This window comes from Pelophylax lessonae (assembly GCF_965119305.1).
Source record: "Pelophylax lessonae genome assembly, chromosome: 2".
Lineage (NCBI taxonomy): Eukaryota > Metazoa > Chordata > Amphibia > Anura > Ranidae > Pelophylax > Pelophylax lessonae.
The window spans coordinates 485,939,669-485,956,147 of NC_138769.1; the positions used below are offsets into that span (position 1 = coordinate 485,939,669).

Consider the following 16,479-nt stretch of genomic DNA (forward strand, 5'->3'; position numbering starts at 1 on the left):
CACATTACAGAAGATAAAAGTCAGCATGAATGATATGTCTCGCGCAGAGACCAAACGAAAAGTCGGCAGTAGCGTACTGTGTTCCGGAACGCAATGCGTTCCACGGCAGATCCGGATCGGGAAGTGACGCAACTACGCTGCTGAGGATGTCTATGACGAAACGCGTCCAGTGTAGTTGCGTCACTTCCCGGTCCGGGTCTGCCGTGGTACGCATTGCGTTCCGGAACACAGTACGCTACTGCCGGCTTTTGCACAATATTTTTCTGTGACAACTAAGAGATTTACAGCAGGTCCCCCTTTGGGCAGCGCCAATCCCCTACCCCTCTACACATTTCATATCCAGATATAGCATTGCTATATTTCAGGGAGGCTGCAGCCCATTACTTCCCCACATTTCCATAGCGTGGGTTTTGCTTATTTTTCTATATGGTCCATTCGATGTTGGCACTCTCTCCTCTCCCTGCACACGCCACTGGTTGACATAGGGGAGTCAGATCACGTAACAGGACTGAAGCAGCCTAAAAAAAAAGGGGGGGTTAGTCCACATGGGTGTTAGGAGGGGGAAAGGAGAATTTTTAAGATTAGTTAGGTGTAACCTTGCATTCCACTATAAGAAACAAGACTATGAAAAGGCTAATATTCGTTTCCTTAGGACAAATCTGCAATGTTTTCTTTAAAAGTATATAGTTCACCTGAAGTGGGTCATCTTTTTTTTTTTTATTCAACAAAGCTGAATATAAAATGTGAACACCTACTAGTGTTAAAGAGCTTCAGTATAAACCATTTGTAACCATTTGGATATCATGTAAATGATTTCTGTAATTCATACAAAAAGCTGTGCAGAAAAAAAACCCCCACCATGCTGTCAAATTAAAAAATGTTTATCTCACCTTGACAATTCCTCTTATGTGCATTTTTGCAATCATCTCTGCAGTATAAAGAAACATCAATAGAGTATCAAGGGCAATTGTCACATACTGAAGGGGAGGATAATGCTCAAAGGTCTTCGGGGTGTTCATACAAACGGAAATGACACTGATAATTGCACAGATGCGTAGTAATGAGTGCACCCACTGAAAGAGAAGAACATTTTATTATACATTTCTTCCTGAAAGCACGGCTGTATGACAAGCATAATTAACACTGCACAGACAAATCTATGTGCACAAATTTACTTAAAACTAGGAGTCTTTTCAGCATGTGCCCGGCTGTTACAAAATTGGCATTGGAACTAAATGACAAAAATAAATGCAGTTTATAAAAATTCATTTATTCAAAATATCTGACAGATGTGAGTTTCATACATGCAGCAGATATGAATTTCACACTGATTTAACCTATATCATCTTTGCAATTTTAACGCTTAAAAGCCAACTTCCACCTGTGAGCATGATGTCTTTGGTAACTTACATCATTTTGTATGGTACATAAAAGAGTTTTTGCTTGTGTGCAATGTTAACTTTAAAGTAAATTAGTCATGTAATACACCAGCTGCCATAGCTGACCTAGAAAAATGCATGCTGCAAATTCCAAAAAACTCCTTATCTACATCCTAACTCCGACTGAAAGATGTGAAGTATTTATTAAAAATCAGCAATGGCAGCCTATATATATTTCTCCCATTTCATATTTCTCATAAACCACTGATACAAGCCCTTTCATATTTTTCCACATGATCACAGGCTAATATCAATGGAATATGATTCCAGGGAGATATCTGCAGTAACCTGGCAATGCTTTCTATAGACTACCAAAGAATCAGAATACCAAAGAATACCAAAGAGGCAGTTTGATGGGCAATTTAAAATAGGCTGCCTACCAGTAGGAATGGCTGAACGGTTTGGCCCAAGCATGAGTTTGAGCTAATCATTTGCCTGTTCGGGCGTTCGCTAAACACCTGAATTTGCAGGGTGTTCCCCGGGTGTTTGCCCCAACAAACACCCTGCAATGCACTGAGCGCTGTACAGTGCATTCTGTGCCCTGATGAGTCAGGGCTGTCAATGGGTTTCCCCGCTGACAGCTGAATAATAAAACAAAAAGTGCTGGTTAAAAATAAAAAAAAAAATGGAGCGGGGTCCCCTCATAAATCTATACTAGATCCTTGTCTGGGCATGTTGCCCGGCAGGTCAAGAAAGGGGGGGGGGGGCGAGCCATCCCATTCACCAAAAAAGTGTCAAAAAGTGATTAAAACAAGATACAAGTTTTTGACAAATCCTTTATTAAAACATAAAAAAATAGTGTCCCAATCGCCAATTACGCCGCCCGCCGACCCGACATATAAAAAAATAAATAAACGCTCCGCCTTCTGGGATGGCCTCTCACCGAATGCCTCCTCTGCGCTTTGACAGTTCTTTTATAGGTAAGGGGCAGGGCCTCAGTGGTCCAGCCCCCCTGGTGACATCACAGGCTCAGCATGCACCAAGCTGTGACATCAGAAGGGGCAGTGCCATCGGGCTACGTGGCCTGGTGGCCCCACCCCTTACCTATATAGGAAATTTCAAAGCACAGAGGAGGCATTTGGTGGGAGGCTTTTTTGTTTTTTGGGTCAGTGGGCGTCGTGATTGATGATGGATCTACATCCGGGGACACTATGTTTTTATTTTTTAATACAGGATTTGTCAAAAACTTGTCTCTTATTTTTATTACTTTTTGTACACTTTTGGTGAATGGGTAGGGGTACTATGTACCCAATAGGCAACCAGGATGGTTGGATGGTCATTTTTTTTTATTCTGATGGCTGCACCGGTTTGGTTCAGGACAACTTACAGTGTGGGTGCCACAGTGTTTAGCGCTGGGACCTTTTGTTGTACTATGTATCCAATACTCATTCACACGTGGGCAGGATCTGGGGGCCCCCTTTTTAAAGGGGGTTTCCAGATTCCAATAAGCCCCCCGCCTGCAGACCCCCACAACCACCGGCCAAGGTTGTGGGGATGAGGCCCTTGTCCTCATCACCATAGGGACAAGGTGCTTTGGTCTGGGGGGGGGCAGAGCCCCCCTGGCCCAAAGTACCCATCCCTCTATGTTAAGGGCATGTGGCCTGGTATGATTCAGAAGGGGGGGGTGCTCACCACCCCCCTTTTCTGACCTATCAGGCTACATGCCTGGATAAGGGTCTGGTATAGATTTTGAGGGGGACCCCACACATTTTGTTAATTTTTTATTTTGACATGGGGTTCCCTCCAAATCCATACCAGGCCCTTCGGCCCTTTATTGTTGCACTGTAAGCATAATTGCAATTAATCAGAATAGCTTGCAGTCCAATGTATAAACCTGCTGCAAAGAAACAACAAGAAAGGTAAGAATCATTTTTTTAAAGTATTATTAGGTATGATGTGTGAAAAAGAACACATTACAAGCATACAGTGGTGGTTCCTCAAATGTACCGCAAAAGTGAAAATGGGCTTAAATATCAATGCACATCTATAGTGCACTGCCATGCACCTGCAGTTTAGGTTGCAAATGCTCCAAGTGTTGCATTGACCTGCACTGGAGTAAATGGATAGGACTTATGTTTTATGTGTTTAAGTGCATTACCTGCATTATGATGTGAATGGGCCTTTAGACCTACTATTCAATGCATGCCAGGGGAAGATAGGGGTTTCCCTATTATTGACAATAAAGAATGCCGGGTTGTCTCTAGAGATTTCTGACCTATCAATACTACCCTGTTTAAACAGATGCAAAATGATGGTAGATACACAAGGAAATTATTACATGACACCACCATAAAACATTGAATGGTGCGATAATCTCTCCTTATGTATAACATTCTTTAGGCTATATTCAAACATGCTCTTGTATTTGTCTTGCATGCATGCTACCTTTGTTTTGGCATCTGCAACCACACCGAGCTGCATGCAGGCAGCGTACAGAGGTGGATGCATATGCAGCAGCTTTACAGATACACCTGCATATCAAAATCCGACACGGCTGTCAAATTGTCACAAGTGACTGTGTCCATGCAGCTGCTGCATATCCATTCACCTCTATAGCCTGCCTGTATGCACCCGCTGAACATAGACTTAAGCTGAAACAAAACCTATTTTTCCACATGCTGAAAAAAAATAATAATTAAACAGTGGTAAAAAATAAAGCACTTACTGGCTTATTGATCCACAGAATATCTGCATTATCAGACAGTGATTCATCTGGACCAAAATCAGTTACTGGCTGGGCCTCTACCCTCGAGCTCTGCTTTCGCTTCAACATGCTGTTGTCACTTTTGGTTTTCTGAGATAAAAAAAACAAGCATGAACAATGAGCACAGTCATAAAAGCTATTTCTTGTACTACCTAATACCGCCATGGAAACAACAACAAAACCATACAAGCTAAAAAAGAAAAAAAAAAATCAACTTTTGAATTCTGACTTATTTTGTTTAAATCTTGCCTGGTAGTTACTGTTGATGATAATGTTAATCGTTCAAATCAAAGAACACATATAGGTGCATTTTGCTATGTTTTTTTTTTTTATCAGGACTGGAGTAGTGATAATAGCTTAAAATGTTTTGTACTTTACCTATACACAATACACAGGATTGCACGCTGTCAAACGGATGGGTATAATTTTCTACATTTTATACAAGACTAAAAACCCTGCAAAAAAACACAATAATATACCAAGTATACATGACAAATAGTATTTACTAAACATTATACTATTTGGAATCAGTGTACATGCTCTAATTTAAATACTGAAATAATAGGGGGCTGAGAATCGGGGAGAATAAGGGTCTACAATATGGTAGTTTTCAATGAGCATTATGAGTAAGTACTTGTAATTAAAGTAATTTGTGCATCCTTCATTATTCCTAAGTACAAATTAATTAGATGTTTAGCTGCTGGATTCACTCAAAATATCCATTGGTGGGTTGTTGACAAGGAAACCAAAAATATTTTAGGAGGTAGTTAATAATGAAGAGATAACAGATTTATTGGTAAAAAAAAAAGCAAAAAAAAAGCTGTATTGCCATCATGTATGAACTACCAGTAATGCAAAGAATTACTTGGGATTGTTTTTGCTTTATGTACATGTTCTTACTCCATGGTAACCCATTATATTATGCATGTTAGTTTGCCAAAAAAGGGGACTCATATGAGAATTTATATTTATATACAGTAATTTAATGGGTTTGACTGTTTGTGAAAGTTGCAACCATTCTTTATAAAGCAAACCTGTAGCCAGTGACACAGTGGTAAACAGCTTATAGAATTGTACAGAAGGAACTTCAATTTTTCACTGTCTCTTACCTCGGAGACCTAAAAGATTTTCAATACAAGTTTTCCAATATAAATATGGTGACTTTACCCAGAAAATCAGCTTTTTTTTTTTTTTTTTCTTCTGGGACTTGCTTTTCTTGGGGCAAAAATGTAACACATTCCCATAACATATTCAATTGGCACACATAATCTGTCTAAAAAGGAACATCTCATGTATGGTATTGATGGTTCTTGACTCCACATCTCCCATTTCAAATGACTTGATATTGGTCCGTCAATGTAATGGGCAACCTCACTGACTCATTGTAAGGTGCAGGAAGCAAAGATAAAGGCTGACATCCTAACTGAAGCCAGGATTTACATATTAGAGCCTGTGTTTGGGGGTCCTACTATGCTCTAGAAGCTGAATGAAGCAATGTGGAGGCACCTAGAAGTAACTCTCTATCTCATTCTATGGACAGTTTACTTTGGTGGCTTTAACACTTTAAGAATATGTATGTATGTATAGTAAAAGTACACAACATTCAAAGGGCAAAGAAACATTTTATAAGCTTTTTTTATGTGGTTTATAATTTTTACCTGCTGTCATAGATACTTAGAATGAGTGCTTCAGTGTGTAATGGTTCAGGTGGTTAGGTAACACCTTTACCATAACATAATATAAAATAACATAACATAACAACATAACAGGTGGGCCTCCCAGGGAGCTAATTTAATAAACTAATACAATTTTGCAATCTAGGTCCACTGTGTACTGCTAAGCAAAATCAGAACTTTGCTAAATCAGCATGGTTATGGATGCATATAGCTCAATACATCAGAGTTAGGAGATTCTTAAGATAATTCTGGTCTGATGTTACTTTTCATAGCAAAATCAGAGGTGTGGATGTGACCACTGAGTTCTAATTGAGCCAGAATGCTAAAAGACAGCATCAGAAAGGCAAGAAAGGACCTTCACGTGCAAATCTATCTATATCACAAAACTAGGCCAACAATTTAACGTGAGGTTTATTATAACAATACCCTCAACAATTTGTACTTTCAGGGTCAGGAGGAATTATTTTTATGTATAAAACACACTAACATATATTTCAATAACAATTGTTTGATTGTCCAAAATGAGGAACCCCCAACCCTTAGGCCACTGACTGGTGAAGGTCTGTGGCACCTCGGCAGCCTCTTCAGCCAGGCCGCGAAGGCTGCTCTCTAAGCGATGAGGGAGATGACTCACTCACTGCCCGCCTTGCATCACTGCTGTTCTGTCACTAAAGCAGGGCCGGGCCACGAAGGAGACTCTTGACAGAGTTGCAGCCACGGGTGAGTAGAGAGATGATTAAATCATCTCTCACCGCCCCTCCTTTCACTGATAAGTTTACCCACTCGGTCACACAAGGAAGAGGCTGCCAGAAGCAATGTAACCATAACTTTTTCACTGCTGAAAAAAAACAAAATTGTAAGTTGCCTATTCATTTTATAGGTGATAGTAGCAAGTGACATGCTGCATCTAGGTGGCAGGTGACAGTGACAAGTGACACGCCGCATCTGGGTGGCAGGTGACGATGGCAAGTGACACACTACATCTGGGTGACAGTGGCAAATTACATGCTGCATCTGGGTGGCAGGTGACAGTGGCAAGTAACACGCCACATCTGGGTGGCTAGTGACGATGGCAAGTGACACGCTGCATCTGGGTGGCAGGTGACGGTGGCAAGTGACACACTGCATCTGGTGGCAGGCGACAGTGGCAAGTGACAAGCTGCATCTGGTGGCAGGCGACGGTGGCAAGTGACAAGCTGCATCTGAGTGGCAGGCAACCGTGGCAAGTGACATGCTGCATCTGATAACAACAGGTGGCAGTGGCAGTGGCAGTAGCAAGTGACACATTCTGCATTATGGGGAGTTGAGCTATATCATTTTAAAATCGCAATGTGATTATAGAAATAGTGCGCTTCAATCATCCTAACACCATATCAACCATGGTGTGGTGATGATTGAAGCTCTAAAAAAAATTAAATAAAAGTTAGTAACAAGTAAAATGATATTATGAAACACATCAAAAGCTTTTTAAAGCTCTCATCACAAATCCAAAAAACAAGGGGTTTGTGTCTTATTTTAAATTGGAGGGTAGAGTCATGCAAATTATTTGATGCATTATTTCAACTCTGCATCCTAAAACCACTGCCACACAGTATAAATGTACATTACCAATATAAAGTCCTAAATTTCAGCTTTTATACACATGAAGATCAGAATGTGGCAGAGCAGTAGGGAGCCAGAGTCAAAAATTGATGTCTTTGAAGTGGCCTCTGGAGCATCTACTGGTTTCATCACTGTGGGTGAGATAAGGTGTTACCCCTCTAAAACACATGGTTACTAAGAAAACTAAGGTTTTGAGAAATAGGTGACCCGGTGCACTATGGGCAGGTAGTCTGAACACTGTTCACATTTTATAACCTGTACCCTTGCATTACTATATACAAAAACTGAAAGTTTGCAAGCTTTTGACAAGTTCGTAAAATATGGCCTCCTTTGAGCCAAACTTTGCAAATGTTTTTAAAACTTTACAAAAACTTTTTTTGGCATTAGGTACTAAGTACTATGTTTCATGTTGTTTTCATTAGTAAAACGTCAGTGTATCAATGTAGGGTGCTGCTGTTTCTATCAGGCTTGGGATTTTATATTACACTTCAATATGAAGTGTAAGTTTAAAGTATGCAGGAGATCATCATCTACAATTGAGTTGTCGCAAACCTGTTATTTTATAAGTCAAACAAGTTGCAATGATAAATTACTTACTCCATAAAGTTATGTTGCCTAATGAGTAACTCCACTTTTGTAATCCCCTCTGGGTGTTCAATGTACTAGCATTGCAAGGATTTTAACAAACTTTGTAGCAGAGACCTACCTGTTTCTTGTTCCTAAGAAAAAGCTATTAGTTTGACTATGTCCTTGGAAATCTGCTTCCTGTGTCTGTGTTCAATCTTAATTAGCTGATGCACTTGCAGTGCTCTAATGAGGAAAGTTGCAGTGTCTGCAACCCTTTAGAAGTAATTAACCCTTAGGGAATATCTCATCAAAATATAATTGCTTTTTCAGAGGATGCCTAAAATGTTACTTGTTTCTTAGTGCAGTCTTCTAGGAAAATCAGTGAGCCAATCACATAAGTAGGAAATTCGATTTTTGGGGGGCATTGGCAGGGAAGGGGATAACAGTGTGGGTGATCAAGGGGTGAAATGTGTACCTAGGGGCGTGTTTCTAACTGTGGGGGGGCGTGGCTTGTGGAATGACCATAGAGACCTGTGATCCTATATAGAAGGATCACAGGGGCTCTGTGATTATTCCAGGGAGAAGAACGGTCAGCTGCGTTTACAACAGCTAACCGTTCTTCTCTCTCAGCGGGGAACAATCACGGGTGTCAGGCGGCAATTGGAGACCCCTGACCCATGCATCAGGGGGGCGGGAGCGCGCCGGCCCTCTAGCTGCAGGCGCGCGATCGACGTAGCCCTACGTCGGTTTGCCTGGGAGAGCCACACTGCCGCAGTAAATAGGCGGCGTGTGGTTGGCAACCGGTTAATGTCAGAGGAGAATGGGCAGACTGGTTTGAATACTATCTCTGAACGCACAGAAAAAAATTACTGTAACTATAGTAATGACACTGGCAGGGAAGGGGATAACAAAAACAAAACAAACCTGTAAGACAAAGGCATAATAAGCTAGTATGCATCGCATACTAGCTCATTATGAAATACGTACCTTAGAACGAAGCCCTCCTGCACACTGCTGAGACAGCTGACATTTTCCTCTGTGTTTCTTCTGGTGTTTGTGGGGGCTATGGCGTTGTGATGGGCCGGGCCTGCGATAAAGTCACTCCAGTGCATTGTAATGTTCCGGTACCTTTGGTACCCTAAATTACACTTTCCACAAGTGTATGCGCCCTACCATTTACTTTTGGAAAGGTGCGCATACACCTTTAAGACTGGAGCTGTCATCACTCAGCGCCGGACTAGATGGCTATTTAAGGCGTCGGTTCTCACTCACATGTGTTCGTTCAAACACTCTTATCTGGATGCTAACCTTGCTTGAAGCTTCCATGCTTGCAAGCTTACTTCGCTGACGGAACCTCGCTGCGCTGATCCCTGTATCCCGCTACTGGATCATCCGCCTCTCCGGAACCACCCTTCGGCTGTATCGCTAATAGTGCTAAGTACCCCACAGGGGAATTCTCTATAAACTTATACTAAGCTTACACTATCTAGCTCTGCATAGTAGAGACTGTTTATCACATCTGCATAAACTAGATTGCTAGCTCTTGAGACTACTGCTACTTTTCTGCACTGGGTTGATCTCTTTTGTATGTCCACCTGCTATTCTATCATCTGCTATCATACAACATTGCTAAACCTTCCTGCATCCATCTGCTACTGTCTCACCTTCAAGTGTCTATCACCTACCACCTCCACTCAACCTATCCCTCAAACTTCATCATTGTGTTACCACATGCATAAAGTCACTCTAAGAACCAGCTTGCTAATTGTGTGTATTTACTGGCTGAAATAAGACCTTCCACACATGATGAGTCATTGAGGTTGGGAATGGTATTTCAGCATATCTCTTACATGACTGCTGACGTGGAACTATTTCTGCAGCTGAAAATCCACACCATATAAAAACGCAGGAGCGTTACAGATTGAACGAACCCAAAAAATGGATTCAGCAGAAATAGTTCCAGAAATAACCACTCAGGTGACACAATTAAAACAGCAAGTATCTGCGTTAATACACGCACTTGCTGAATTAAAAGAAGACAACCAGGCTCTGTCGCAGCAGGTAATTAGACTGACACAACTTACCTCTGCTCAGTCCCCTGAACCCAAGATAAATCCCCCTTTGGTATTTACAGGCGATCGCAAAAAATTTCGCGAATTTAAAAACGCATGTGAGTTACTTTTTTTGCTAAAACCTCGTACCTACCTTACTGATCATATTAAGGTTTGTACTATTATTTCTTACCTATCAAGCGATCCTCGAGCCTGGGCAGATTCTCTTTTTGAGAAAAACGACCAGCTTCTCAACTCCTATGCCTTGTTCCTGGCAGAGCTCACTAGCCTATATGATGACCCCAATAGGCAGAGTACTGCTGATCTTCAGTTAAGATCCTTGAAACAAGGAAGGAGGCCTGTGGAAGACTTTGTCGCAGAGTTCAAGAGATGGACCCTTGATTCAGAATGGAATGATGCATCTCTGAAAACCCAATTTAGGCTTGGCCTATCAGAAGCCGTTAAGGACGAGCTCGCCCGAGCGGATCTGCCAAAAACCCTGGATGCATTAATACAACTCAGTATTACCATAGATAGAAGACTACGAGAAAGAAAGGCTGAAAAGATGGGAATGCCATTATCCGTTTCCTCTCGGAGTCTGGCCGCTCCTATGGAGGTAGGAACCATACGCCCACCGCTATCAACTATGGAAAAAGCCAAAAGACGAAATGAAAATCTCTGCTTGTACTGTGCATCCCCAGATCACAAGATAAACGTCTGTCCCCTAGTCAACAAAAAGAAGGGTGAGTGTTCACATGTCTCTCTAGGAGGATTGACAACTTCATTCACTAACCCCTACATTTCTGTTTTTTTGACATTACAGTGGGACCAGAACAGGATTACTACTAAGGCCATGATTGACACAGGATCTTGTGGAAATTATATGGATATATGTTTTGCTGCTTTAAATAAAATTCCTATTATTTCTAAACTCAAACCTGTCTCAGTAAGTCTTATTACCGGTGTTCCGTTATCCTCTGGTCCGATCACCGATTAGACACAAGCACTTCTAGTCACTATTAACGAGTCTCATAGGGAGACTTCTACCTTCGATTTAATACCATCACCCCACTTTCCCATTGTGTTGGGACTTCCCTGGTTGCACACACACCAACCAACCATAGATTGGAAGAAACGGTCCTTGACCTTCCCTTCTTGTTATTGCGAGGAAACGCGTAACCTCCCGTTTTCCGGGAAGATTCTGTCTGTGGTGACAGATGAGATTGCACCACTATGTTATCAGGATCTTTCTGAGGTTTTTCTTGAGAAAAATGCTCAAGCATTACCTCCTCATCGAGACTATGATTGTAGCATTGATCTACTCCCAAATAGCAAATTGCCGTTCGGTCATGTTTATCCTCTTTCACAGGATGAACTTGCCCATCTCAAAACCTATTTGGATGAGAACTTGGAAAAAGGTTTTATTAGACCTTCCACTTCTTCCACAGCAGCAGGACTCTTTTTTGTTCGCAATAAAGATTCAAGTCTCAGACCTATCATCGACTACAGGAAATTGAATGCTATCACAATAAAAGATCGCTATCCTCTACCGCTTATCCCTGAGCTCATTGAGCAGGTGCGTGGAGCTACCTATTTTTCAAAATTAGACCTGAAAGGAGCATACAATCTCATTCGAATCCGTGATGGACACGAGTGGAAGACTGCGTTCAGAACTAGATACGGATTGTTCGAATATCTCGTGATGCCATTCGGCCTATGCAATGCCCCTGCAGTTTTCCAACGATTTATAAACGATATTTTTAAAGACTTACTAGATGTCTGTGTTGTGGTATATCTGGACGATATACTTATATATTCACGGACCCTGTCTGAACACATAAGACATGTAAGACTTGTATTATCGAGATTGCTTGCACATAATCTTTATGTGAAGCTGAAGAAATGCTTGTTCCATAAAGATGAGGTACTCTTTCTAGGCTACATCATATCCAAAACAGGAATCGAGATGGACATGAGTAAAATATCCTGCATTCAGGATTGGCCTACACCAACTACACGCAAGGCGCTACAGCGATTCCTGGGATTTTCAAATTTCTACAGGAAGTTCATAAAAAACTTTTCTGCTATTGTGAGACCCCTCACACAGCTCACTAGCATAAAAATACCATTTAAATGGTCAGAAGAAGTAAATAAGGCTTTCCACTTGTTAAAGACAAGGTTTACTTCCGCTCCCATATTACGCCATCCAGACCCATCCCTCCAATACATTCTGGAGGTAGATGCGTCAAACCTGGCAGTAGGAGCAATACTCTCCCAACGACCTACCCCCACTTCACCACTTCATCCAGTCGCCTTTTTTTCTAAATCCCTGAGCAGTCCCGAGATAAATTACCCCGTGGGTGAGAAGGAACTGCTTGCTATAAAATTGGCTCTGGAGAATTGGCGACATTTACTCGAAGGCACCCAATTACCAATAATTATATACACGGACCATAAAAACCTCCAATATCTTCAGACTAGCAAAACTCTCTCGCATCGACAGGTACGATGGTCACTATTCTTTCTAAGGTTTAACTTCCTAGTGACCTACACACCTGCAGATAAGAACAAAAAGGCGGATGCACTATCACGACTAACTGAAGAAAACTACTTTGAAATCCCTTCCGTTCCTATAATACCTCACAAACGCATTATTGGAGTTGTCCGTTCCTTAAAGGAAGAGGTTCTGCATGGTATAAGTTTGGATTCACCCCCACCACAACTAAATACTGATGCAGAAGGCTTCCTCTACTACAACGACAAACTTTACATACCACCTACCCTACGCACCAAGATCTTGGAATTATCGCATGATGTGCCTATGGCAGGACATATGGGTATGACAAAGACTTTCAATTTGATTTCTCGACAATTCTGGTGGCCTGACATGAAAACATCTATACAAAAATTCGTCTCTTCATGCAATGTCTGTGCCAGGTCCAAAATATCTTCAGACTAGCAAAACTCTCTCGCATCGACAGGTACGATGGTCACTATTCTTTCTAAGGTTTAACTTCCTAGTGACCTACACACCTGCAGATAAGAACAAAAAGGCGGATGCACTATCACGACTAACTGAAGAAAACTACTTTGAAATTCCTTCCATTCCTATAATACCTCACAAACGCATTATTGGAGTTGTCCGTTCCTTGAAGGAAGAGGTTCTGCATGGTATAAGGTTGGATTCACCCCCACCACAACTAACTACCGATGCAGAAGGCTTCCTCTACTACAACGACAAACTTTACATACCACCTACCCTACGCACCAAGATCTTGGAATTATCGCATGATTTGCTATGGCAGGACATATGGGTATGACAAAGACTTTCAATTTGATTTCTCTGCAATTCTGGTGGCCTGACATGAAAACATCTATACAAAAATTCGTCTCTTCATGCAATGTCTGTGCCAGGTCCAAAATTGACACTACGAGACCATCCGGTCTACTATGCAGTCTACCAATACCCCAAACTCCATGGGAGGTTCTGTCATTGGACTTCATCGTAGAATTGCCTCCTTCCAAAGGATTTAATACCATCTTGGTGTCAGTGGACCATCTGACAAAGATGGCACATTTCATTGCTATTCGCAGACTACCTTCGTCCAAACAAACGGCAGAACTCCTGATGAAACATGTCTTCAGATTACATGGTATCCCAAAAACTCTTTTGTCTGACCGTGGATCCCAATTTATTTCTAAATTCTGGCAAGAACTATGTCACATACTACGGATTGAGCGGAAGCTCACTTCTCCTTACCATCCGCAGACCAACGGACAGACTGAAAGAGTCAACCAATGCATCGAGCAGTATTTACGTTGTTACACTTCTTACCAACAGGATGATTGGTTGGATCTTCTCCCCCTGGCAGAATTTGCCTACAACAACGCAACTCACAGTACAACCAAGCAGAGTCCGTTCTACTTGAACTATGGGTTCCATCCCTCTATTCTCCCTCCACGCATCCTTCCTTCAAATAACCCAGTAGCCTCAGACTATCTTTCCCAAATAAAGGATTCTCTGGGTTTACTAAATACTACCATTGCACACGCTCACAGTCAACAAAAGAAGTACTATGATCTTCGTAGAAGACCTTCTCCACAGTATACTATCGGGGACCTCGTTTGGCTCTCAACAAAAAACTTGAGACTGAAGATCCCTAGCAAAAAGCTTGGACCTCTGTTCTTGGGACCTTTCCCAATCAAGAAACTTATTGGAAAAGCTGCAGTGCAGCTTACATTGCCAATGGACCTAAAAATCCATCCCATTTTCCATGTGTCGCTACTAAAACCCCATGTTCCGGACCAAGGAATAAGGCCTAATATTCCACCTCCCCCTCCTGTACAAGTTGAAGGTGGAGAAGAATATGAGATAAAAGAAATTCTGGATTCTCGTATCTACAGAAGAAGACTTCAGTACTTGGTTAGATGGAAGAACTATGGGCCCCAAGACGACACCTGGCTAAACACCTCTGACATACATGCCCCTAGATTAATCCGCAATTTTCATGCGAGATACCCAGACAAACCAGCTCCAGAGGCCTTCAGGAGCAGGCCTTAAGGGGGGGGTATTGTAATGTTCCGGTACCTTTGGTACCCTAAATTACACTTTCCACAAGTGTATGCGCCCTACCATTTACTTTTGGAAAGGTGCGCATACACCTTTAAGACTGGAGCTGTCATCACTCAGCGCCGGACTAGATGGCTATTTAAGGCGTCGGTTCTCACTCACATGTGTTCGTTCAAACACCCTTATCTGGATGCTAACCTTGCTTGAAGCTTCCATGCTTGCAAGCTTACTTCGCTGACGGAACCTCGCTGCGCTGATCCCTGTATCCCGCTACTGGATCATCCGCCTCTCCGGAACCACCCTTCGGCTGTATCGCTAATAGTGCTAAGTACCCCACAGGGGAATTCTCTATAAACTTATACTAAGCTTACACTATCTAGCTCTGCATAGTAGAGACTGTTTATCACATCTGCATAAACTAGATTGCTAGCTCTTGAGACTACTGCTACTTTTCTGCACTGGGTTCATCTCTTTTGTATGTCCACCTGCTATTCTATCATCTGCTATCATACAACATTGCTAAACCTTCCTGCATCCATCTGCTACTGTCTCACCTTCAAGTGTCTATCACCTACCACCTCCACTCAACCTATCCCTCAAACTTCATCATTGTGTTACCACATGCATAAAGTCACTCTAAGAACCAGCTTGCTAATTGTGTGTATTTACTGGCTGAAATAAGACCTTCCACACATGATGAGTCATTGAGGTTGGGAATGGTATCTCAGCATATCTCTTACATGACTGCTGACGTGGAACTATTTCTGCAGCTGAAAATCCACACCATATAAAAACGCAGGAGCGTTACATGCATGCCCGCGGGAGCTGCCGTTTACAGTACGAGGTTAAACAACAACTGGCACAAAACGGGGAAGAGAAAGTAATACTAGGGACTTCACGAGTATCACTAGGAAAACAGGGGATCAAACAAATGAATAAATATCAAACAAATAAATATCAAACAAAGGGACAGTTCATAAGTCCATATAAAAGGTCCATAAGAATAAGAAATCCCAAATGGCACTCCGTAGGCAGCTCTTGTGACAAGTAGAAGATGCTTGGAGCCAACTGGAAGGAAAACACAGGCGCCACTCTAAGTGCAGAATCTTCAGATTTATTAAAAGAACCAAAGGAAAGGTACTCACAAAGATAATAGTGTAAAAAGCATCATAGACAATCACTCCGGTATTTGGATCAGGATGGCTTGAGCGGTTGCGGTATACAGGCAGTAATCAGTGGCAGTCCGTACTTCCTGATCGCGGGGACACTCTGATGCCAATCCGTCGTCACTTCCGGGATACGTGATTACGTCATGGCGCCGGCGACGCGTTCTGGCTTTAGGACTGAGCAGGTTTGGACTTCCACTGTATTTAAGTCCCACATCCAAAATGGCGCAGTATCGGCCTGAGGAAAGAGTGCATGCGCATGCTCCGAGAACGCGTCGCCAGCGCCATGACGTAATCACATATCCCGGAAGTGACGACGGATCGGCATCAGAGTGTCCCCGCGTTTAGGAAGTACGGACTGCCACTGATTACTGCCTGTATACCGCAACCGCTCAATCCATCCTGATCCAAATACCGGAGTGATTGTCTATGATGCTTTTTACACTATTATCTTTGTGAGTACCTTTCCTTTGGTTCTTTTAATAAATCTCAAAATTCTGCACTTAGAGTGGTGCCTGTGTTTTCTTTCCGTTTACGTTACGGGCTTTGAAGGTCCGGCAAGGTAAGCACATGTGCCGATGATGTCATTAGCAGCATGCACTCTGAATATCTCCTAAACTGTGCAAGTTTAGGAGATATTCACAGTACCTACAGGTAGGCCTTATTATAGGGTTACCTGTAGGTACAAATAAAAAATAAGACTT

General features: G+C 42.1%; 1 protein-coding gene across 2 annotated transcripts in view; it reads right to left on the minus strand.

Annotated features, from left to right (window-relative positions):
- NALCN (sodium leak channel, non-selective) overlaps positions 1-16,479 on the minus strand; it is an 897,007-nt gene that overhangs the window by 740,137 nt on the left and 140,391 nt on the right. For both annotated transcript variants that reach the window (XM_082245388.1, XM_082245387.1), the window contains 2 exons: positions 4,105-4,233; positions 891-1,073 (listed from right to left, as the gene is read on the minus strand). In XM_082245388.1, the coding sequence (XP_082101514.1) occupies positions 891-1,073; positions 4,105-4,212 (291 nt within the window). In that variant the 5' untranslated portion in view covers positions 4,213-4,233. The remainder of the gene's footprint in view (positions 1-890; positions 1,074-4,104; positions 4,234-16,479) is intronic.